This window comes from Pelophylax lessonae (genome assembly GCF_965119305.1).
Source record: "Pelophylax lessonae genome assembly, chromosome: 10".
Taxonomy (NCBI): domain Eukaryota; kingdom Metazoa; phylum Chordata; class Amphibia; order Anura; family Ranidae; genus Pelophylax; species Pelophylax lessonae.
In genome coordinates, this window is record NC_138777.1 from 85,903,382 (window position 1) to 85,928,307 (window position 24,926).

The 24,926-nt window shown below is 44.9% G+C and overlaps 1 protein-coding gene across 1 annotated transcript in view; it reads right to left on the bottom strand.

Moving 5' to 3' along the window:
* The window catches only part of LOC309565092 (AP-2 complex subunit alpha-2-like), a 201,100-nt gene that overhangs the window by 56,651 nt on the left and 119,523 nt on the right, over positions 1-24,926 (bottom strand). Inside the window, exons 8-13 of the mRNA XM_082269852.1 lie at positions 13,948-14,098; positions 7,908-8,076; positions 6,528-6,665; positions 6,258-6,440; positions 2,200-2,297; positions 1,548-1,779 (exon numbers count right to left, since the gene is read on the bottom strand). Coding sequence (XP_082125978.1) covers positions 1,548-1,779; positions 2,200-2,297; positions 6,258-6,440; positions 6,528-6,665; positions 7,908-8,076; positions 13,948-14,098 — 971 coding nt within the window. The remainder of the gene's footprint in view (positions 1-1,547; positions 1,780-2,199; positions 2,298-6,257; positions 6,441-6,527; positions 6,666-7,907; positions 8,077-13,947; positions 14,099-24,926) is intronic.

The window sequence follows — 24,926 nt, forward strand, 5'->3', positions numbered from 1 at the left end:
CCTCTGCAGCCCCAGAGGTAAGACACACATTAGAGGAGACTGCTGCACACTCTGCACTGGGACCCCAGTAGGGCATGCACCTAGGGATCTCCTACACTGGGACCGCGCCAGACCACCAGGGCAGGACACACATTATCCCAGGACCCTTAGAGTGGGGACAGCGGGGGAAACCCCAGGGGTCCCCACTGCATTCTCTGTCCAGGGACCCCCACCAGACTCCAGGTCCAAAACGGGGGGGGGGAGTGGGGGAAGCCCAGCTAACTGAAGGATTTAAGGATGGGAGGACCATCCCTGGAGGTTACCTGCATCCACCACAAAAAAAAAAAAAAAACACCAAAAAAGGACAGAGGGACTGTACTTGCCCTTCCATGGTGTGGGTAACGCACCAGACAGAATCCTCGCCACCGAAGTAGTGCAGTTGTCGGCCAAGGGACCGCTGCGACTCAGACCCAAGCCCAGTCGTATGTGACCCTGTGAGACATTTAACTCGCGGCCCAGCCTCTGACCGTGAGGCTATGTCGCGGCCAACCTAGCGTGTAGCTGCAGTCTGCAAGCACTCGCTGGCTGGGCGGGACACTGAATCTAGATTATCCAGCCCATTGCCCAGCCCTTGATTGTATATCTCCCGGAAAAAAAAAAAAAAAAAATGATGTTAGAGAGGAGAAAAAATTGCTAGGACCAGAGATCCCAGCCGGGAGCCTAGGTCCTTAACTCCTGACTAGACAGATTAAAACGGATTACCTAGAGCAGAGGGGGGTTATATACCAAGCTGAGGACGGCCCATGAGCGTAGCCAGGTGTTTTTGTTCTACCTAGTCCTATGCCTGGAGGAGGCAATATAACCCAGTAGCTATGATTTATGGAGCGCTGTGTCTGTCAAACATAAGAAAAACAAACATTTGGTTTTTTTTTCTAGGATTGCTATTGGCCATTTAATCTTAACAAATCATACTAGGGAGAGGAGGTACAATAAAATGTCCCCCACAGTTTTAAAAGTGACCCTGTCACCATGGGTGACACACTGGGGGAAAAAAAAGCCAAGATCTGTAAAGCAGCACACCTATACTTACCTTTCCAGTTGCACGTGTGTTGATATGCTCCACTTCACTGCTCCCCTGTCATAGTAGGTATACAAACCCTTCCAACTGGGACTACTTGCTCCCCTCACTGCGCTGTTTTTGCTTTCACCAGCCTGCATATCACTACGGAATGTAAAAGCCTATGAGGAAATAGACTACCCGTAGCGGGGGGAAACAGGTAGGGACCCCGAAAGGGTAAGGTTGCAAGACACGGGCCACCAGGAAGTTAGATACAGATGTGCTTCTTTACAGGCTGGGTCGTGGTGTGGGCTGACTTAATGCAGAAAGGATCTAGTGTATAATTTACTACACTAAATATCCGCACTGGGTGGCTTTATATTTAGGAGAACCGTTATAAACATCACATAAAACATAACTGCCTAAACATAAAATGAATTAAGCTGCAAAAATGAATCAAGTTGCTAACATGTCAGTCTTTATTACTCAAGAATTCTCCCCATGGGCATACCAAGATGTCATTACTGGCAATCGAGCTCAGGCGCAGATATTCCACAGCTCTCTGCTGAAGCTCCACATCGGCATTTCTGAGCTGGCTGTCACTTCGTAGCACGTCTTGGATAGTGGGTTTAATCTCAGGGAAGAGGTTAATAAACTTTATGTAGGCCGACAAGAGCAGAGCCCTGGTAGGGACACTGCAAAGATGGAACTTTGAATGCAACAAGTTAAACTGGATCAAGGGGCTGTAGAGAAAACAAAGAAAAATAAGTCTAAATACAGAGTTCACAACTATAATGTAAATCTATTGTAAATACCTTATCAAATGTAAGGTACCACGACTGCACCATAGCTTTATAGCAAGGTTTTACTGTAAAAATTACCAGAAGGGTAAATGCATAGATCTAGGATTTACGAATTCTTATAAAACATCTTTTGGAGAACACCATATACTGTAACTACCCAACCAGCTAAAATTACAAAACATTAAAAAACAGTTTTAAACAGATATTAAAAGATATGCATCAATCTCCATATTGTGTTAATTTACGTGTGCTTTGTCACCCTCAGACAATAACAGAAAGAAGTGATTTGTAAAGTGGGACATCCAAACACAGGGAATGTACCACAATGCAAACAGTAATCACACAAGTTTTCAAACTTGCCTAGAACGTGGATCACCAGCAATAAGATTACCAAACTCGCCCAAAATATACCCTCCAACTTTGACCAAATTTTCATGACAGGCAGGAGCCTGAAGAGCCTGAAAAATATATTCAAAAGAAAAGTAAATCAATAAATAGTCACATAAGAGAAACATATTAGGATTACAATCTCAGTTAATTTGGGACCCATCTTGGACACAACTACAGTTAAAAACAAGTTGTAGGGTTAGAAAATCTGTTTTTATTACAGTTCCGCTCTATCCGAAAACAAACTTGCATTGCATAGAGTTTTGGTACAGGGGTGAAAAGAAATTGCATAGTGTACAGATTGAGAAAATATATTTATTATAGTGAAAAGTGGTAGGAGCTTCTGTCTGGTGTCCCTTGTTTTCGGTGTCTCTCTGCCTCAATTCTCCCCATCCCCTCATTCTTATTTCCAGACACCGGATCTTCCTGGTGGTATCACAGACCGCAAAAAACCCAGAAGAATTCCATTCCAATCCCTATTCTCTGGAGTTTCAAGTATTTATCTGCATCAATTCTCAACACAGTAAAACTATAGTATTTTGTGGCATTCCATGTAGAACTACAGTACATCACGGTTCATTTTTCTACCTACATTCGACAGGTTTTGTTCCCGCTTTAAATCAGTGGGTCATCTAAACCAGGACTACTACCAAGTAGTTCAAAGTTATCATGCGGTATTAAAGCTGCTCCAATGACTCAGGAACAATCCATAAACTGAAGTTCTGCTTCTTGATTAAAAGAAAAAAACCTTTTTATGCCGACTTGCAATCTTTATTCTTGTACCAAATCCATAATGACATGGTATGGCAAGCCTTTCTGGCTTATTTATTAACAGAGTTGAAACGGTAATCATTCACAAAAGCCCTAAGCTACTTGAGATCCCCATTCCTCTGTTAATAGTAGTCTGAGCAATGAACGAAGATTGACCGATTGCATGGAGTTCGTGCACAATATACAAAATCACCAGCACTCACTCCAGTCAAGCCGGCTATACGCGGGCCAAATTTATTTTCTGCAACCACGGATTGAAGGAAAGAAATTTGCTTGATTCCCCCTCCATCACCACAGATAGTGTTGATGAGGGAATCCCTCCTGCTGTACCATTGTACTCTCTCGGCTATCAGCCGCTAGCGATAACCACAAGAGAATCCAGAAGACTGAGCGATCAACTTGATCCAATTAGCCTGCCCATTAACTGGTCGAATCCCAGCCACTTCCTGCTAAACCGGCAGAGATTCAAACTATGTATGGCCGGCCTTAGATTAGAATTTTTATTATTTTGTTTTAAAAAACAGTTTAGTTTGTATAGGTTTGCAAAAAAAATGTAAAACTGCACACCTATGCCATAGTATGATGGTGGAGTGTGCTGCCTACTCAATTAGGTGAGCACCCAAAATGAGACATAAAATATCAATTATTACATCTGATCAGCCTAGTTAACTTTTCTGCGCTACCTAGATTGCTGCGCTACCTAGATTGCTTTTTATTGTAGTATTCACCCTCAGTGAATTGTCCTAATAAAAGCTGGCAAAATAACTCTTAATTTCAGCCAACTCCTACTTGCTTGGTCGAAATTCAAGCAGGGAATGGACCTGCCAGCACCGCTTTGTTGGTCAACAGTCTATTATTCACTATTCAAAAAAACCTAAGTCTAAAGCGGACATCAGATGAGGCCTGAACATCCACCAGGTGAAACTCCAAAAAACACGTGAACTAGATTTAGATCTCACAAAGCCAAGGAAAGGGGGTGGTGTTACAGCAGTGTAGGAAGTGTCAAGAGCCAGATTCAGATCCCTCGGAGTCACAAGGGTATGAGCAGAGGATAGTCCAAACACTCAGGGATGCACAAATCATATCATCTGATGCTGAAGACATGCAGTCCTGGGCGCTGGGTATATTTTGGATTTTATTTTTATTTTTTTTACATTTAGCCCTGTGGGCAAGCAGCAGGGTTTACTTTTAAAAGCTGGTTTGCTTTTACAAGCACGCTGATCAGGAGACACTCTGCATTGATAGAGTGCCTAGTGTGCTTCCCCAGCTCATCAGGCTGGCATCCATCATGGGGATTTTCCAAAATAATAGAAAGAAGGACTTCCACGGAGGACTTCTTTGAATAAAGATTTTCTCCAAGCCAGGGACAGCCTGGTCCTTGTTGGCAGACGAATCAGGATATTTCATAGGGCTCTAACACTGCAGGGTTTCCACACTATGGCACAATCTCTTGATTTAGTGAGACACAAGAGGAGCAGCAAGAGAGGCAGAGAGAACTATCAAGAGTAGAACAGTTTTTTCTATGAACATTTAAAAAGATATAAAAACATGTATTTTTTCTTCTTTGCCATCCTCTATGATGACTCTTAACGGGATGACAAGTATCTCTTTATATACACACACAAACCTTTGTTTTTATAACCCCCCAATCTTTTACAGCCACTTAATTTTGTTTCTTTAGCTTGCTAATAAAGCATGTTTTTTTTTTTTTGTACTCTACTCTTTTTTAGATTAGCTGTCTCAACTCCCAAAGCAGAACTCATGCAATCTTGCAGTCAATTATTATAAAACATTCAGTGGATTATTGAATATTTATTTTATATATTTAAAAATCTTTCATCATAATCTGGTCACATCACTGTCAGGAGGCAGCTATCTCTTAAAAAAAAAAAACTTTTTTCAGCATCGTTTCCATGTGTTGCTTGCACAATTCAATCTTCTACTTTACGAGTGGCCGATGATGTAGAACATTATTGTCTTGCTCCACTTCATTTCTACGATTATGCCCCGATGGGCAGAGCGAAATGCATCAAAGACAGAGCTCAGAAGGAGTTCAAACCTGAGGTCGTTCACATTTCTTTTCATCAGCTGAGCTAGTGGTGTGCGGCGTCTAAGCCCTTTTCTGGATTAAAGGGGTTGTAAAGGTTTCTTTTTTTTTTAGAAAAAAAAATAACCTGTTTTACTTACCTGCTCTATGCCCGGGTTTTTCACAGAGAAGCACCATTCTTCCTCTTCTGGGGTGTCCTGCAGGTGTTCCTGGCTCCTTCCCTACATCGGGTGCTCCCAAGGCAAGCCGCTTTCTATGAGGGGGGGAACCAATGCGGACACGCTCCTGAGTCCCGCTGCTGAACTCAGCCCTGCACTACTGGATTTGATTGACAGCAGCGGAAGCCAATGGCTCCCGCTGCTGTGAATCTGTTCAATGAGGAGAGACAGCGTGCCTGAAGCTGCCGAGCTCGTGATAGTCGCTGGATCAGATTAGGCTCTGGGGGGGGTCTAGGGGCAGCTGCAACAAAGTTTTTCACCTTAATGCATTAAGGGGGAAAAACCTTGAGACTTTACAATCATAAAGCATTAGACAGCTTGCACCCTGACCACAGACTTATCTACTGCACTGGCACAGGCAGGAAACGGGGATTGTTTGCATCTGCTGCTGTAAATCCTAAGATCTGTAGCCATTGGACTGAGGAAAGTATGTATCACTTGCAGGGGGAAATCGGTTAGGTCAGCTTAAGTGGGCCAACAAGATAAGTGTACTTTGAAAATGCACGTAGCCTTCATGTCCCCCTGTGTCTTTCAAAGGATGAGAGGAAAAACTTGAATATTCGTTTTAGTGGAGTAAGCCCTTTAGTGGGCACACATGAGAAGTTGTGCAGATGATAAACAGGTGAGATATGCCCCAAGTTGCCTTGTCAGATCCACAAATAAAATAGATTTTTTTTAGCAACTTGTTAGAATGGAACTATGGATACATTTTCAATGCCACAGATGACTTTGAAAGGTGCAAGCTCTAGGACAGACGACTACCCATTTTAAAAAAAAAAAAAAAAAAAAAACAATTTTTGACCCCTTGTACTAATTTGTAATTGAATTGTGATGCAAATTAGTAATGATTAGTGTAATTCACAAGTTATGTGCTAGTCTGTCCACATCTCCCCTCTCTGATAAAGTTCAATAAAACTAGATGCATTTATACTTGTGACATTTTAGCCAACCTTAGCTTGCTAAACAAACAAAAGGTTAAATAGATAATGTCTTACCTCAAACACAGTTTTGGCTGCATATCCCTGAACATCATCTCTGTTTATGACAATCTGGATTACCCTGTACCAGACCTCTTCACTGACATAGTCCCCAGCTATACGAATGAGGTTAAGAATGGTGTCCACATACCACGTGTAATCGACTGCATACTTTTCAGCAAGGATTGCTACCTTAAGAACCTGAAATAAGTAAAACAGGAAAAACTGAGTCACAAAAAGCACATGTGTATATGATAAATCACTCCAGACTATACGCATAGTTCTTACTATCTCTTCCCGAATGGAGTAATCTGCAGTCTCCAGGTAATTTAGCATCTCTGCTACAATCTGTTGAGCATTGCTGCGATCACACATTGCATACAGTAGATCCACTGCACGCTGTCGAACACTTACGTCCCTTTCTGTCTGTAAGGGGGAGAAAAAAAAATACAATCACTGAAGTATTTGGTCAGTGATCACATGTAATACAAATAAATTAAACACATTAAAAATACACATATATACTAAAAATTCTAGAGGGAAATTCCAAAGCATATTAATTTTATTTTTGATAGGATAATATTAAGATTTCCTGTCTTCCTCTCCTGGTGACAACCCAAAATGTGATTTTTTTTTACTTTCTGTAATAATGGTAAAAATAAGAAACAGAGGAGGGCATCTCCCTAATGGGGGCACAGGCACCAATTAAAAACCTGAAGGTGTTCTAACCCCGCTACAAACAAAAAAAATAATATAAAAAAGGGGTTTTCTTTAGCTACACTTTCAGAGGGCATTACACTGACCACAGATATAACCCAGAATTATTTTCCCTGATCACCAATAGAAGGAGACCCTTCTCCCATTAACCACCACTTTAGAGGATTTGCCATTTTTTTCCACGGATTGAGAAGTACCATCTGGCTGCATGTTTACATAAATGCATGATAGTAGATCTTGTATTTAAAGTGATGCTAAAGAATTTTTTTTTTGTTCTGTTTAAAAATAACAAACCTGTTATACTTGCCTGCTCTGTGCAGTTGGTTTTGCACAGAGCAGCCCCAATCCTCCTCTTCTCAGGTCCCCCGCCTGCTCTCTTGGCCCCTCTCACTCCTGCCAAGTGCCTCCACAGCAAGCAGCTTACTCTATGTCCATTCAGACATAGAGCTGCTGTTTGGCCCCATCTCCTCATTGGCTCACTGAGTTTGATTGACAGCAGCGGGAGCCAATGGACCTGCTGCTGTGTCTCAGCCAATCTGGAGAGAGAGTGTTCCCAGACTTCGTGGCTCTCGTGTAACATTGCTGGATCGAGAGGGAGCTCAGGCTTTAGGGGGGCTACTACATACAGAACTACTACTAATAAAGGGTAGCTGTCAGGAGAGTGGTTACCTGGCACAGTTAAGTCTACCATCCAGTACTGGAGGCTGCTACTGTGTCTTTCTCCTGGAAACTGTGCTGACTCTAGGAAAGACTTGCCACTGTTGGAGATACAGTTCTTTGCCCTGGTGCCAGCTTTGCTTCTGAGAGTTCAGCAATAACAGCCCCCAGCACGGAGTAAGATTCTTAGATGTGACAAAAAAATACAAAAAAAAAACATCTAGCAAATCTGATTTAACAGAACATTTCTGCTAACAAACATTCTATTGAAATGGGTTCATATTAGCAGCTCACCTTTAGTGCATTGATTACGGTCTCAATATGTGTCTTCACAGCCTCGTGTGAGAACTCGGAGCTGGCCAGGGTACACATGCTCTCCAATGCCAGGTAGCGAAGGTTGGTCTCCCGATGCTGCAGGAACTGGCCCAGCTGGTTGCATGCCCGGACCAGCAGGTTGGGCTCACTGGAGAGCAGGATAGAAGAGACACATGGGCTATGTGTAATGGCCTGGTAGGCTGTAGTGCTGATATCTCCCTTCGGAGCTGCAGAATTGGAAAGACCTGAATGCAGGTGGCGTTTAAATCTACAACAGATGTTGCTTGCTATGGAAGAAGGCTGGCACACTCATAAGAGTCTCTCAACCCTCCCATCTGAAAACTCCTGCTTTTTGCAGTTTGTGCAAAAAAACAGTTCTCTGCCATAAACCCAAAAGCCAATACCCACTTACTCATCTCTAGTAATCTCAAAATTTAGGAGATTATGGCCTTGTGTTTACAACCGAGAACTTCTGTCCCAGCTCACGGGATCTGTTTGCATAAACACCACAAAATATTCACAGGAGAGATCAAAGAGGGAAGGCTGGTGGTAGGCCTGAACATACGTGTCTATGAAGGGCTTAGGCAACTTCTCACTTTCCAGCTGTTTGAAAAGAAGAACTCTAGGCTGAACAGGTAGATGGAGGGTAGAGTAGGAAACATTAAGCAATACATTTTTTTTGAAAGTGCTATATGCATTTAAAAAGCTCTTCTTGACTACGTTTGGTTGTATCCTCCTCCATTTTGCCCTAAAGCTTCTGTTAACAAGCTTGCCCTTGTATCAGATCATTGCCCATAGCTTTAGATGTGGATAACTACAAGCAGGCAAGTAGCCACTACAGGAAAAAAGGTGGTCAGGTATACTGCTGGACTGGAGATATATATATATATATATATATATATATACATACACACACACATACACACACACACACATATATACACACACACACACACACATTATATATATATATATATATATATATATTATATATATATATATATATATATATATATATATATATATATATATATATATATACACACACATACACACACACGCACACACACACACCTACAGACAGACATACATACATATATCTCCCCAATTTATTCCCAAGCCTGCACATACTGATCCAACCAGATTACCCGAACCTAAACATTTTCAAACCATTAAATCCAGAATTTCTGTCGTCCTGCTCATCCCAAATCAGAAGAGTGCTCCCATCTCTTAAAAGTGAATGTGTTCTGATTAGAACACACAGCCAGTGACTGCTAAAAAAGGAGCAAGAAATACTCAGAAAGCTCACATAACATGGCCTGCTTTTTCTTTTTTAATTTTTTTTTTTTATTATTGATGGTACACAAGTATACAGAACGTTAAGCCAAATATACATGCTTGTACCAGGTCTAAGCACTGAAGAAAATGTTTTGGCAGGATAGTCAGACTAGTAATTTTTTTAGAAAGATGGCAGGAGCAGTCAATGTACAAATTTTTTCCAAATGATGATGCTCAAAGTCCCGGGCAGCTAATTAAATTTCATTTATGAGCAGAAGGAGAATTCTCACTGATTACTATGGATTGCGGTACATTATAGCTGATCTTTGCAGGCTCTTATTTAATAAGCATTGCAATGCTTTTATTTATTAGCAGCTTGGTATTTGCTGTTCTCAGTGGAAATGTAATACAGATCCTTGAAAAAGTATTCATATCCCTTGAAATTTCCACATTTTGTCATGTTACAATCAAAAACGTAAATGTATTTTATTGGGCTTGTGTGTGATAGACAAAACACAAAGTGGCACATAATTGTGAAATGGAAGGAAATTAACTTTTTGGCCTAAAAGCAAAAACGCTATGTGTGGCGGAAAACTAACACTGCACATCATCCTGAACACACCATCCCCACTGTGAAGCATAGTGGTGGCAGAATCATGTTGTGGGGATACTTTTCTTTAGCAGGGACAGGGAAGCTGGTCCCAGTTAATGGGAAGCCAAATATACTGCAATCTTAAAAGAAAAACTGTTTGTCTGCAAAAGACTTGAAACTGGGGTAGAGATTCACCTTCCAGCTGGACAACGACCCTAAACATAAAGCCAGAGCCACAATGGATTAGATCAAAGCATATTCATGTATTAGAATGGCCCAGTCAAAGTCCAGACTTTAAATCCATTTGAAAGTCTGTGGCAAGACTTGAAAATTTCTGTTCAGACGCTCTCCATCCAATCTGACAGAGCTTGAGCTATTTCGCAAAGAAGAATGGGCAAAATTTTCACTCTCTAGATATGCAGGTAGAAACCTCTCCAAAAAGACTTGCAGCAATTACATGCCATGAAAGGTGGTTCTACAAAGTATTGACTTGGGGGCTGAATACAAATGTACTCCACACTTGTTTCAGATATTTGTTAAAAAAAAGGTTGAAAACATTTATATTTTGGTCTCATCTGCCCAGAGAACCTTCTTCCCCGTTTGTTGTGTCCCCCACATGACTTCACACAAACTGCAAATGGGACTTCTTATGGCTTTCTTTCAACAATGGCTTTCTTCTCGTCACTCCTCCATAAAGGTCAGATTTGTGGAGTGCACGACTAATAGTTGTCCTATGGGCAGATTCTCCTACCTAAACTGTGGCTCTCTGCAGCGCCTCTAGAGTTACCATGGGCCTCTTTTCTGATTAATGCTCTCCTTGCCCGGCTTGTCAGTTTAGGTGGACGATCAGGTCTTGGTAGGTCTGCAGTTTTGCCATACTCTCCATTTTCGGATGATGAATTTAACAGTGCTCCGTGAAAGGTTCAAAGCTTGGGGTATTCTTTTTAAAACCTAACCCTGCTTTAAACTTCACTACATCCCTGACCTGTCTGGTGTGTTCCTTGGAATTCATGATGCGGATTGTTCATGAAGGTTCTCCAACAACCCTCTGAAGGCTTCAGAGAACAGCTGTATTTATGCAGAGATTAAATTAAACACAGGCGACTTCTAAAGGCAATTGGTTCAACTAGGTTTTAGTTAGGTGTATTATAGTAAAGGGGGCCGAATACAAAATGCACCACGCTTTTCAGATATTTGTAAAAAATTTGGAAAATCATTTATCATTTTCCTTCCACTTCACAATTATGTGCCACTTTGTGTTGGTCTATCACCTAAAGTCCCAATAAAATACATTTACGATTTTGGTCATCACATTACAAAATGTGGAAAATTTCAAGGGGTATAAATACTTTTTCAAAGCACTGTATGTATCGCTTTGAAACTGGAATAAACTAGGATTGTAATATAAACCTAAACCCATGAAATTCACAAAGCAAACAAACTATGGCAGGGTCCCAGGCTTTAAAGGATCTTTATTTCTTTATTGTACAGTACAGACACCGGGTTTTATTCATATTGGAGGGGGTATATGCTGCACCTTCAGACGACTGGACCCAAATATGCCGCTCAAAGCTTTAACATTCACTCGTACAACCCCTTCCAGCATGCAATCCTCAGTTTTTTGCTAGTGTCCTTAAGTGATGGATGCATCTCTCAGTGTGAGGAAATCTAGACAGTTAAGTGGTATTACTGCCGGTTCACATAGGAGCGACCCGACTTGCCGGGGCGACCTGTGAAGTTGCGGTGCACAGCGCGCACCGTGACCTCGGAGCGGCATGCACAGACTAAATATCATTGAAGTCAATGCAAGTCGCTCCAGGTCGCCCCAAAGTAGTACAGGACCCTTTTTATAAGTCAGAGCGACTTGTGTCGCTCCTATTAGAACGGATCCTGTGCTAATCTATGGCAGGCGACCCACGGCGACTTGTCAGGCGACCTGGTCGCCTGACAAGTCGCCCCAGTGTGAACCGGCTCTTAAAGTCTTGTTTTTTTTGTTGAAAAATAACGAACATGTTATATTTACCTGCTTTGTGCAGTGGTTTTGCACAGTGGCCCAGAGCCTTCTCTTCTCAAGTCCCTTGCCGAAGCTCCTGGCCCCTCCCTCCTGCCAAGTGCCCCCACAGAAAGCAGCTTGCTATGGGGACACCCGAGCCGCTGCTCTGTGTCCATTCAGACACAGAGCAGTGGCTCAGCCCCACCCCTCTCGATCAGAGGCACCAACCAGACCATTTCACAAGGTGTATCATTGTAGTTGGAACACATTTCCATTGGGACGTGCAGAGGAACTTCATCCTCACCCAATATTCTATGGGTCAATTGCTTGCCTTTTACAGTTGGGGCTGGATCAGAAATTGGCCCTGGTCTGTTCCAGAGACCCCCCTAGGGATTCGTTGTGGCTGTAAAGTGTTGCAGGCCATTCTTTGAGGTCAGGTTTGTTCTTTGTATTGGGGTCTGTTGCCAGGTTTTTAATTGCCTTGCTACACTCCCCTCCATATTGCCTTAGACTGTCCTTTACTGTACAATAAAGAAAACAGGATTTTTTACCTTAACTGCAAATATACCACTGAAAAGGTGCAGTGGGTACAGTCAGTGTAGAAAAAAACTGCACTTAAGAGAACATGGCACATTTAGCTGTATTTGGTTCAAGTGGAATACTTTGTACAGCGCTGTCAGTCACAAAGCAGAATAAAATTAGTATTACAAAGAAAAGAAAAGAAAAGAAAATTCACGGAGAGCACTTTGCAAGTATATCCAAATGCAGACTCGTGCCTAAGAAGTAAAAGACAATGCCTGCCTGCATACACCCTGGAGGTATTCATCCAAAGTTAAATTTATTAGGTTTGGCCCTACACATAGTGGACCCATCTGAAAGAGAAAATATTCAGCACCCAGATGTTCATTGATTGGAAAGCTACCTGGCAGAGAACAGCCTAGAGGAGACATGACGATACATTTACAAGCTATGAAAAAACTGAAGGGGTCATAGGAGGAAAATAGTTTTTCTCTTTTCAGATTCTATACCTGAGCCTTATGCATTCAAGAGATAAATGGCAAAAAGAAAATGATGTTGCCAACAGAAAAAACATTTACAAATTGTAATTTCCAACATCTGGTTTTCAGTTGTTCCAATACAGAACAGTTAGACATAGTGGAAACATCTACACACCCCTGGTAAAATGTCAGCTTTCTGTGATGTAAAAAAATGAGACAAAGAAATAATTTCAGAACTTTTTTTCACCTTTAACGTGACCTATAAACTGTACAATTCAGTTGAACAACAAACCTTCATCAGACCATAACACATATTCCCACATGCTTTTGGGAGACTTCAGAGGTGAGTTTGCAAAATTAAGCCAGGCTTGGGTGTTTTTCTTCATAAGAAAGGTTTAGTTCTTGCTAATCTACCACCTAGCCCAGAAATATGAAGAATACGAGAGATTGTTGTCACATGTACCACACAGCCAGTACTTGCCAGCTATTCCTGCAGCTCCTTTAATGTTGCTGGAGGCCTCTTGGCAGCCTCCCTCCCCAGTCTTCTCATGTTGTCATCAATTTTAGAGGGACGTCCAGTTCTTGGTAATGTCACGGTTGTGCCAAATTTTCTCTACTTTATGATGACTGTCTTCACTGTGTTCCAATGCCCTGGATATTCTTTTGTACCCTTCTCCTGACTGATAACTTTTAAACAATGGGATCTCTCTGATGCTTTGGAAGCGCTCTGTGGACCATAGATTTTGCTGTAGGATGCGACCAAGAAAAGGTCAGGACTCAGGAAAGACCTACTAGAACAGCTGAACTTAATTTAGGGTTATTCAGAGAAACTTTAAATGATGGCAGGTGTGTACTGACTCCTATTTAACATGAGTTTCAATGGGATTGCTTAATTCCGAACATAGCTACATCCCCAGTTATAACAGGGTGTGCACACTTATGCAACCACATTATTTTATAGTTCTTTAATCCCTCCCCCTAAAAGATTTCAGGTTGGTTTTTAATTGAGTTGTACAGTTTTATAGGTCGCATTAAAGGTGTAAAAAGTTCTGAAATTATTTAGCTTTGTCCACCAAGTATTTTGGCCTAGAACACGGTTAATAAGAAAACCGTTTAATACTGAAGTAAAAGTTTCATTAAAAATACATCTGGACTTACCTGTCATGGTAAATAATGAGGCTGATTGCCTCGAATAGCACAGCATTCTTGGCATTGGAGTGTTGCACCTTCTTGGATTTGGGAGGCTCTTGGGCTTTGTTCAGAATGGTTTCTAAGCACTCTGTAAGTCGTCCTCGCACAGCAGGGTCCTCTGTAACAGTAAAATAAAGCTATTCATCACAGTGAAGGTACGTGCATACAAGTATTTTTAGGAATATGTAAAAGGTCAAAATGAATATTTGACTTTTTTTTTTTTTTTTTTAATCTAAAAGTTTGCCCATGTAAAGCTGCTTACTGGTATGATGGTATATCTGCAGTAGCTTTTCATACCCCTGTTCTGTCTAAATTGTTAGGGTGGTATGTTCTGATCAGGCAAAGCCTTCCAAATTCCTCTTGAGCAGTTAAGTGGCCCTTTAGTGGTGAACAAATAGGAATGTATGGGGACAGGCAAGTTTAGAAACTACCATGAGGATCAGATCTTTTCCCAATCAGAGCAGATTAGGGTGAAGAGGGGGGTAATAATGCTACTGCACCTTATGCCTGATTAGACATATGGCTACACTGGGCATACAGTGTGGTTTCAAAATGAAAGAAAATCTAGAAATTTTCCAAATTTGCACAACATAAAAAGTTATTGTATTGTTATAAAACAGGCCACAAAAAAAAAAAAAAAAAAAAAAAAAAAAATAGGATTTTGACTTCCCAGTAAAATCGGTTTCCTGGAGCACCATATAAAAAGACACAAGCTTCTTTAAATCCTTACAACTGGGTTATATGCAGCTGCTTCCAGGTGGCTGGTAACAGGCTGCTGGGACATCTCCCATATAACCTCTTCCACTCCCAGCTAGCCCCAGTTTTGCAGCAAGCAATAGGGAGGTCATAAGAACAATGGGTTCTGTGCCCTGTACTTAAAGGAAATCAGTTTTACTGGCAAGTCAAAATATATTTTTTTCCAAATAGCTGAGGGGTAGGGCAAACTGTGCCAACAGGCCCACATATCTAAATGGTTAAAGACCACTCAAACTCAGATTAGCCTATTGTACCCTATACCCAAAATTGGCATCACAAGGTGGTCTGAAAATGCAAATCGTAAAACTTAAACATGTACACCCATGTGGCAGCATTGAAATCTGGGAAACGGGTGCCTTGTGCTGAAAAGCCTATGAAGCATTACAGATCCAAAAGTGGAACGTGCCCTGACAGGACAAGGAGACTTCATATCCTTAAAACTACAATGGGAAAAATATCCCCTGCAGACTTTGTAAGTTTGCCCACTTACAAAGTAATGAAGGGTCTATAATTTTTATCATAGGTGTATTTTAAATGACAGAAACTGAATATCAACTTAAAATCCAGGGAAAAAAAACACATCAAATGCTATAAATGAAGTTGCAGCTCAGTGAGTAAAATAAGTGTTTGATCCCCAAGCAAAACATTGATTAGTACTTGGTGGAGAAACCCAACATTGATTAGTACTTGGTGGAGAAACCCTTGTTGGCAAGCACAGAGTAAGAACTTTCTTGTACTTGGTGACCAGGTTTGCACACATCTCAAGAGGAATTTTGGTCTACTCTTTATAGATCGTCTCTAAATCCTTGGCTCTTTCTTGGCTGTCTCTTGGCAACTCGAAGTTTCAGCTCCCTCCATACATTTTCTATAGGGTTAGGGTCTGGAGACTGACTAGGCCACTCCATGAGCTTAACGCGCTTCTTCCTGAGCCACTCTGTTGTCTTGGCAGTGACCCAAAATCTATTGTCATGCTGGAAGACTCATCCTCAAATCATCTTCCGTGTTCTGGCTGAGGGAAGAAGGTTCTCATCCAAGATTTTACAATACATAGCCTGGTCCATTGGTCCTTCAATGGAGGCAAAGTCAGCCTGTACCTTTAGCAGAGAAACCTCCCCAAAGCATCATGTTTCCACCATCGTGCTTGACTGTATGGAATGGATGGTGTTCTTAGGGTCATGGTCAGCATTTTTCTTCCTCTAAACACAGCGACCCGAGTTAATGCCAAAGAGCTCAATTTTAGTCTCCTCGGAACACAGCACTTTCTCCCAAGCCTTCTCTGAATCCTTTAGATGTTCCTTGGCATGGCAGTACATGTGCCTTCTTGAGGGGAACTCGCCGTGTTTGGAGGAAGAAAAATGCTGACTATGACCCCAACACCACCATCCATACAGTCAAGCACAGAGGTGGAAACATTATGTTTTGGGGCTATTTTTCTGCTTAAGGTAAAGACCCACTGACACATGGAGGGGCCAATTGATGGAGCCATGCATTGTAAAATCGTGGATGAAAACCTTCTGCCCTCCGCCAGAACACTGAAGATTGGTCATGGTCTTTTAGCATGACAATTACCCAAAACATAAGCAACAAAGGACTGGCTCAAGAAGAAGTACATTAAGGTCATGGAGTGGCCTAGCCAGTCTCTAGACCAGGGGTCCTCAAACTACGGCCCGCGGGCCACATCCGGCCTGCCAGGGTCCTGAACCCGGCCCGCCTGACCTATAATCAAAACGGCCGCTGTACTTCCGGTTTCCGGCGCCCAGGATGGTGGAGTGACTCTCCCGTCTCCCGCCGCTGATTTTTATATAAAGCCGCCGCCAGAGCCTGCACAGAGAGAAGCAGACCTCGCCTCTATCACCCTGCCCGTCAGGTGAGTCTCATGGACTGATTCATAGAGCACGAGCATGCCCAGTCCACCCCCAGCAAGGATCGAACGGAGACCGCTGCAGCTCCTCTTACTGAAACAGCTATGGCCCACGGCAGCACATGCATCAAGAGAGGAGGGGGGTGAGCACTCCTGTCTCACTTTCGCAACACACAGGACCTGCTCAGCCTCAGTTCGCCCCTGCTACCTATGAACTCTCTGATCCAGTGTATCAGAAGATGGGAGAAGTTGTTGCTGCCATCCTGTCACCCACCATTAAAGCCACCATAGAGGCAGCCATCACACAAGGGCTGACACAATTTCAGAAAGAACTTGCCACGCATAAACAGCAAATACAGAAGGCTGAGCAGAGAATCACATCCCTAGAAGAGGAGACCCTGCTCAATAGCAGGGACATAAACCCCCATTACAAATCGGCCGCCATCTGCTGACTTTTTTTTGCGTGTGGAAATCGGCTGTGGCGGCCGCCAATTGGCTGTGTTACTGCCACGCTGCATTCTGGGAGTTGTAGTCCTGACCGCGCTGAAGTTCCTTGTGGCGGTGGGTGGGGAGAACTGAGCAGGGGGCGGGTAGCAAGAAATGACAACTCCTGGAGATTTTGAAGGTGGGCAGAGGCGCGGTGCATGGCGCTTCAGGCTGGGTGCTGGATGGCTGCAAAAGTGTAGCCTGAAGTTTTTAAAAAGAGTGAGAGCAGCTTATTTTGGACCTGGAGGTGGGCAGGGAACGCCAGCCTGCCAGGGGACGCATGTGACTGGCTGCAGCTTGTAGTGGTCATCACCCCCAGGAGGCCAAGCAAGGCCCTGATGAGCTGTCATCGGCATCGCTGAGGTGAGACACCCCCACATCCCATCTCTCCCCCCCCCCCACATACACCCAATTTACCCTGCCCCAGTGCCCTGCCCACCCAGTAACCTCAAAATAGGAAATGGCCCCCAACACTATCTGGCTGTCAGGTCTTGTGCTGGCTATGACCTATGGGTCCTGCTGGGATCTGGCCATGGCCTGTGGGTCCCTGCTGGCCATGGCCTGTGGGTCCCTGCTGGCCATGGCCTGTGGGTCCCTGCTGGCCATGGCCTGTGGGTCCCTGCTGGCCATGGCCTGTGGGTCCCTGCTGGCCATGGCCTGTGGGTCCCTGCTGGCCATGGCCTGTGGGTCCCTGCTGGCCATGGCCTGTGGGTCCCTGCTGGGAGCTGGCCATGGCCTGTGGGTCCCTGCTGGGAGCTGGCCATGGCCTGTGGGTCCCTGCTGGGAGCTGGCCATGGCCTGTGGGTCCTGCTGGGAGCTGGCCATGGCCTGTGGGTCCTGCTGGGAGCTGGCCATGGCCTGTGGGTCCTGCTGGGAGCTGGCCATGGCCTGTTGGACCCTGTTGGCCATGGCCTGTGGGTCCCTGCTGGGAACTGGCCATGGCCTGTTGGTCCCTGTTGGCCATGGCCTGTTGGTCCCTGTTGGCCATGGCCTGTGGGTTCCTGTTAAGCCATGGCCTGTGGGTCCTGCTGGGAGCTGGCCATGGCCTGTGGGTCCTGCTGGGAGCTGGCCATGGCCTGTGGGTCCCTGTTGGCCATGGCCTGTGGGTCCCTGCTGGGAACTGGCCATGGCCTGTTGGTCCCTGTTGGCCATGGCCTGTTGGTCCCTGTTGGCCATGGCCTGTTGGTCCCTGTTGGCCATGGCCTGTTGGTCCCTGTTGGCCATGGCCTGTTGGTCCCTGTTGGCCATGGCCTGTTGGTCCCTGTTGGCCATGGCCTGTTGGTCCCTGTTGGCCATGGCCTGTTGGTCCCTGTTGGCCATGGCCTGTTGGTCCCTGTTAAGCCATGGCCTGTGGGTTCCTGTTAAGCCATGGCCTGTGGGTTCCTGTTAAGCCATGGCCTGTGGGTTCCTGTTAAGCCATGGCCTGTGGGTTCCTGTTAAGCCATGGCCTGTGGGTTCCTGTTAAGCCATGGCCTGTGGGTTCCTGTTAAGCCATGGCCTGTGGGTTCCTGTTAAGCCATGGCCTGTGGGTCCTGCTGGGAGCTGGCCATGGCCTGTGGGTCCTGCTGGGAGCTGGCCATGGCCTGTGGGTCCTGCTGGGAGCTGGCCATGGCCTGTGGGTCCTGCTGGGAGCTGGCCATGGCCTGTGGGTCCTGCTGGGAGCTGGCCATGGCCTGTGGGTCCTGCTGGGAGCTGGCCATGGCCTGTGGGTCCTGCTGGGAGCTGGCCATGGCCTGTGGGTCCTGCTGGGAGCTGGCCATGGCCTGTGGGTCCTGCTGGGAGCTGGCCATGGCCTGTGGGTCCTGCTGGGAGCTGGCCATGGCCTGTGGGTCCTGCTGGGAGCTGGCCATGGCCTGTGGGTCCCTGCTGGGAACTGGCCATGGCCTGTGGGTCCCTGTTGGCCATGGCCTGTTGGTCCCTGTTGGCCATGGCCTGTTGGTCCCTGTTGGCCATGGCCTGTTGGTCCCTGTTGGCCATGGCCTGTTGGTCCCTGTTGGCCATGGCCTGTTGGTCCCTGTTGGCCATGGCCTGTTGGTCCCTGTTGGCCATGGCCTGTTGGTCCCTGTTGGCCATGGCCTGTTGGTCCCTGTTGGCCATGGCCTGTTGGTCCCTGTTGGCCATGGCCTGTTGGTCCCTGTTGGCCATGGCCTGTTGGTCCCTGTTGGCCATGGCCTGTTGGTCCCTGTTGGCCATGGCCTGTTGGTCCCTGTTGGCCATGGCCTGTTGGTCCCTGTTGGCCATGGCCTGTTGGTCCCTGTTGGCCATGGCCTGTTGGTTCCTGTTAAGCCATGGCCTGTGGGTTCCTGTTAAGCCATGGCCTGTGGGTTCCTGTTAAGCCATGGCCTGTGGGTTCCTGTTAAGCCATGGCCTGTGGGTCCTGCTGGGAGCTGGCCATGGCCTGTGGGTCCTGCTGGGAGCTGGCCATGGCCTGTGGGTCCTGCTGGGAGCTGGCCATGGCCTGTGGGTCCTGCTGGGAGCTGGCCATGGCCTGTGGGTCCTGCTGGGAGCTGGCCATGGCCTGTGGGTCCTGCTGGGAGCTGGCCATGGCCAGCTCCCAGCAGAACCTACAGGCCAGTGGCCAGCAGGACCCACAGGCCATGGTTAGCTCCCAGCAGGACCCACAGGCCATGGCCAAGTGAAGGACTGCAAGTTCCAGCATGAACCCCCTCAGAGCTGAGGATGTGACACCCCCTCCTAAGTAGTGAAGGACTACAAGTCCCAACACGAACCCCTGAAATCTAAGAATGTGACCCCCCCAAAAGTGAAGGACTACTAGTCCCAGCATGAACCCCTCAGAGCTGACGACATGACAGCCCCCCAACTAGTGAACGGCTGTAAGTCCCAGCATGAGCCCCTGAGATTTAAGAATGTGACCCCTTAAATCTCACGGGTTCATGCTGGGACTTGTAGTCATTCACTACATGGGGGGGTCAGGTCTTCATCTCTGAGGGGTTCATACAGGCACTGCTTGCACTTTAGTTCCTAAGGCCATGGTTTTAAATATTGTATTGTTTTTCCTGTTTTTTGTGCACTACAAATAAAACGTGCATAGGAATTCGTTCATATTTTTTTCAAACTATAGTCCGGCCCCCAACAGTGTCCGTGGGACAGTGAACTGGCCCCCTGTTTAAAAAGTTTGAGGACCCCTGCTCTAGGCCTATAGAAAATGTATGAAGGGAGCAGAAACTTTAAATTGCCAAGCAATAGCAAAGAAACCTTAAAGGATTAAGAGAAGATCTGTTTAGAGAACCTGAGATCCTGAGATATATGCAAACCTGGTTACGAACTACAAGAAACGTCTTACCTCTGCGCTTGCCAACAAGGGTTTCTCCAAAGTACTAAGTCACGTTTTGCTTGGGGATGAAATACTTATTTTAATCACTGAGCTGCAACTCAATTTATAACATCTGTATTGGGTTTTCTGGATTTTTGATATTCTGTCCCATCATTTAAAATACACCTATGATAAAAATAAAAAGACCCTTCACTTCTTTGTAAGTGGGCAAACTTACAAAATGTGCAGGGGATCAAATTATTTTTCCTACTGTATAGGCTTCAACAATAATTTGTCTATTTCACATTGCCATGGTTGAACAGGATGCAGGAAGACCCTTGCATGAGCCCTCCTGAAGCACAAAGAATCCGATTTCTGAAAGGAAGCAGTAGGTGACGAGTAAAGACTCCCAATGTGCACAATTGCCCAGGCAGAGACATTTCTTTGGGATGCTTTGGAACAAGAAATAAGGAAGAAAGGACAATATCTTGGTTACTGTAGAAGGCAGAGACCACCTTGGGGAGGTAGTAGGCATTAGGTTTCAATATAACCTTGTAATGCACAATACTAAGAACGGCCTCTTACAGGATAAGGCCACTAATTCAGAGACTGCTCTTGCAGCTGTCATAGCAACCAGAAAAACCACCTTGCCTGAAAGGTCAGACAAGGGAATATCCCTAATAGTTTAGAAAGACTATTTGTAAAGCCGAATAAACCAGATTGAGGTCACACAGGAACACACACAAGGCCACATAGGAGGAAATGTGTGCTACGCCCTGAACAAAACATCTTAACTGGTGAGTGAGAGGCCAGAGGTCTCTGAAATAGATGACTGAGAATTGTCAGTTGGTACTCAAGGCCAGAAGCTGGTCCATACCAATCTGGAGGAAGGACAGATTATGTCCCAAGGGGTACTTTCATGAAGGTCATTTTCTTGCACCAAGCAAAGTAGGACTACCAGGTGCGACTGTAGAGTTTTGCTGAAAGCAGACTTCCTAGCTTTTAAAAGAGTGTAGAATTGACAAAATCCAAGAAGCCTGTTTCCTTCAAGACCAAGGCTTTAATAGCCATGCTGGTAAACCAATGAGTGAGAAGCAGGATGAACACTGGCCCTTGGGACAGCAGGTTTGGTCAATGCAGAAACAACCACATGCCAAAAGTCTAAGCATGAACATGCAAACCATGAGGCTAATCTTTTACGATTACAAAGTTCATGTCAGTAGCAGCTCTGCATAGATTTTCCAGGAGCTTTGTTTTGGGTCCACCTGATATCTTATTTTAAAACCCTGATGGAGGAAGAGAGAAGCCACAGAAACACATTGCATGCTTTTTTTGTTCCTCTTTTTGAACGCTAGAAACAATTGTTAGGAGCCCTCTTTGGGTTGAAATGTAGATAGCCAAGTATGTCTGAGTACCAGCTACACCAGGGCCAATTCAGTGTCATGAGAATTACCAAAATAGATCCTCCATCTTCATCTTAAAAAAGGAGGTAAGGGAATATCTTGAGAAAAGGAAAGGCATAGATCAGGCTGAAAAATTTCTACAGAGTAAAGCCCCATACACACGTACCGATTGTCGGCCGTAAATATTCGGCCGACGACCGATCGGCCGATTGTAGGCTTGTTAGTATGATGCTTCAGACAGCGCATTTTCGGCCGAACAGAATCTGTCGTGCAGGCATTAAAATTTTTGTTGGCCAACACCAGAACGGCCGATTGTTCGCCAGTCAGTACAGAATTCGGCCGACAGACAGCAGATTAGCAAGACTGGGCATGCTCAAAAAAGAAAAAAAGACAAGGAAAGTTAACCATCACATGACATCACTTCTGCAGTCGGCTGTTGTTGGCTGACAAAATTAGTGTGCAGTATTTTGCAGTTTTCAACAGACACTACAGCCCTGGACAAAAGACGGCCGATCGTTCGGCCGACAATCGCTACGTGTGTACGAGGCATAACTCGAGCTTCCACTGCAAATGCCCAAAAGTCCCTAGACCTGGCCACAAACCTGTCTAGTTTGCTGCTCAATCCAGACGCTAGGATTTCCACATCCGGTATACCCCACCTGTGGCTAAGAGCCTGAAAGACCTCCAGAGGAACAGCCCATTCCCTCAGATCTAGGCACTGACTGAGAAAATCCACCTAACAGTATTCCACACCAGGAATGTGAATGGCTGACAAGGCTATCCTCATGTCCAGTGTTAAAGGGACAACCAATATTGCTCCAAGTTTCAGAATGTTGACAGAAAGATGAACTTCCTCTAAAAACCACGTTATCTGCACCAAGAGGATACGTAGGATTGCACCCCAGCTGGTGTCTGTCCTGAGATTTTTCCACAACTGAGGAGGAAAGGATTTCCCCAAGTCCAGCATTAGGTTGTTAACCTCCCTGGCAGTCTGATTATGTCCCGATTTCTGTGCTAAAAGCAGTACATTGTTTTGCATAGAAATCGGTTTTACATTTTAAAAAAACTCACCTTCCCCTGCTGTGCTCACCTGTGTGCTCGGCCGATTCCGGCACCTGTCTTCCAATTCCCTTCCCTGCGAGCGTTGCGACGCAGGGGGGTGGAACCAGCAGCAAATTGAAAAGTGTAAATACACTAAATGACATGATACAAAGTTGTGATCCTAACGGATTACACTGTATTATGTTATTTCACCTGGTGACTTTTCCAGTGCCCTGCCTGTGCTTTTTCCAGTTCTTTGTGCCTAGAAAATAGAGAATGACCATGGCGTCCAAAACGCATTTATTTTGTGCAAAAGGGCTTTTAGACGAACTGGAAAACAGGGACAGCGAAACGGAGTTGCTTGAACTAAGCGATAGCAATTAGTGGGAAAATTTGTCGTAAGGTACGGAAAGTGACCACAGCGACGATTCTGATGTCTCTTTCTGGCACATAGCTCCGTTGGAAATTCTGAAGAATCATTTGATATACTTCCCAAATTCCACAAGCTATGTGCCATAAAGAGACATCAGAATCGTCGCTGCCGTCACTTTCCGTACCTGATTACGAATTTTCCACCTAATCGCTATCGCTCAGTTTAAGTAACTCCGTTTCGCTGTCGCTGTTTTCCAGTTCGTCTAAAAGCGCTTTTGCGCAAAAAACAAAACAAAAAAACACTTTTTGGACGCCATGGTCGCTCAAAATTTTCCAGGCACAAAACTGGAAAAGTACAGGCAGGGCACTGGGAAAGTCACCAGGTGCAATCCTGTGCTGAAATGGCATGATACAGTGTTAGGATCACAGCTTTGTATTATGTCATTTAGTGTTTTTTACACTTTTGAATTTGCCGCCGGTTCCACCCGCCTGCGTCGCAATGATCGCAGGGAGGGAACCGGAAGGCAAGTGCCGGCAATCTGCCATGCACAGAGCGGGGAGAGACTGAGGAAGACGGGGAGGAAGGTGGGGGAGCGCAGGGAAGGTGAGTAACATTGCGGGGTAATCCCGAGTGTGGCTCAGGGTTACCACTCTTGGTACTGAAAGTTAACCCCGAGTCACACTTGGGAATACCGTCAGGGAGGTTGATCCACAAGGATAAGAAAGGTCTGGCCCTAGGGGTTAGACATAAGTGAGAGTCCAGTAACAGAGTCGGTTTGTCCCATACTACCAGAATGTTCAGTTGCATTGGTCTAGAGTAAAATTGGCCTTATGGTACAGGCCTGAGGGAAGCTATCAAAAAGGCCAAGAATTCTCCGGCAGGCACAAATCTGTAGCAGGTACAAAGACCTAAACATCAACCATGTTTTCATCGGTCAGCAAGGAGTTCAGTTTTACTGTCAATATCCAAATACAAAATAACAGTCCTAGATAATTTTTCGAAAGAGAAAAAAAATAATGCAAGTTTAGCTTATCTGACACTAATGAAGAAAATCTGTTTTGTAAGATTTGGTAGCCTTAAGCTATTGCGTGCATAATCCAATTCTATGATGATACTGTCAGTTACAGAAATGCATTTTCACAGTTGACACTGACCAAGAGCAAGATATCTGGTGAACGAAAATTGGATTTTTTTCTTACCGCAAAATCCTTTTCTCTGATGCCCATTTACGGGACGCAGCTCTATAATCATCTTGACCACTGGGTTATGCTGCCCCCCAAAGGAGTAGGACACCAGGCAGGAAAAAGCTTTACCACGCCTATGGGGCAGTCCCAGGGGGTATACTCCCACTTCCTGCTATAGGCAGTTTGGATGCAAGCAGTGTCAGAAGAAAAATAACCCAACTCAATAGAGGGGTGGGTGCTGTGTCTGTCAATGAACAGAGAAAAGGATTTTACGGTAAGGCAAAAATCCAGTATTTTCTTTAGTTCATTGACGGACACAGCTCCAGAATCTTCTTGACCATTGGGACATCACAAAGCAGTGTTAAACCTGAGGGGTGGGAAAAAACAGCAGAAAAAAAATTCAAAGGCTAAACTTAGCCAACCAGGTAACATGGAGCTCAACCAAGAACACAAGCGCACCTGAAAAAAAAAAAAAAAAAAAATACACCCTCAAGGACTAGTCCCCTCAACCAACCAAAACCTGCATCCGCAGATGCCAGCACATATATTTTGTAAAATTTTGTGAAAG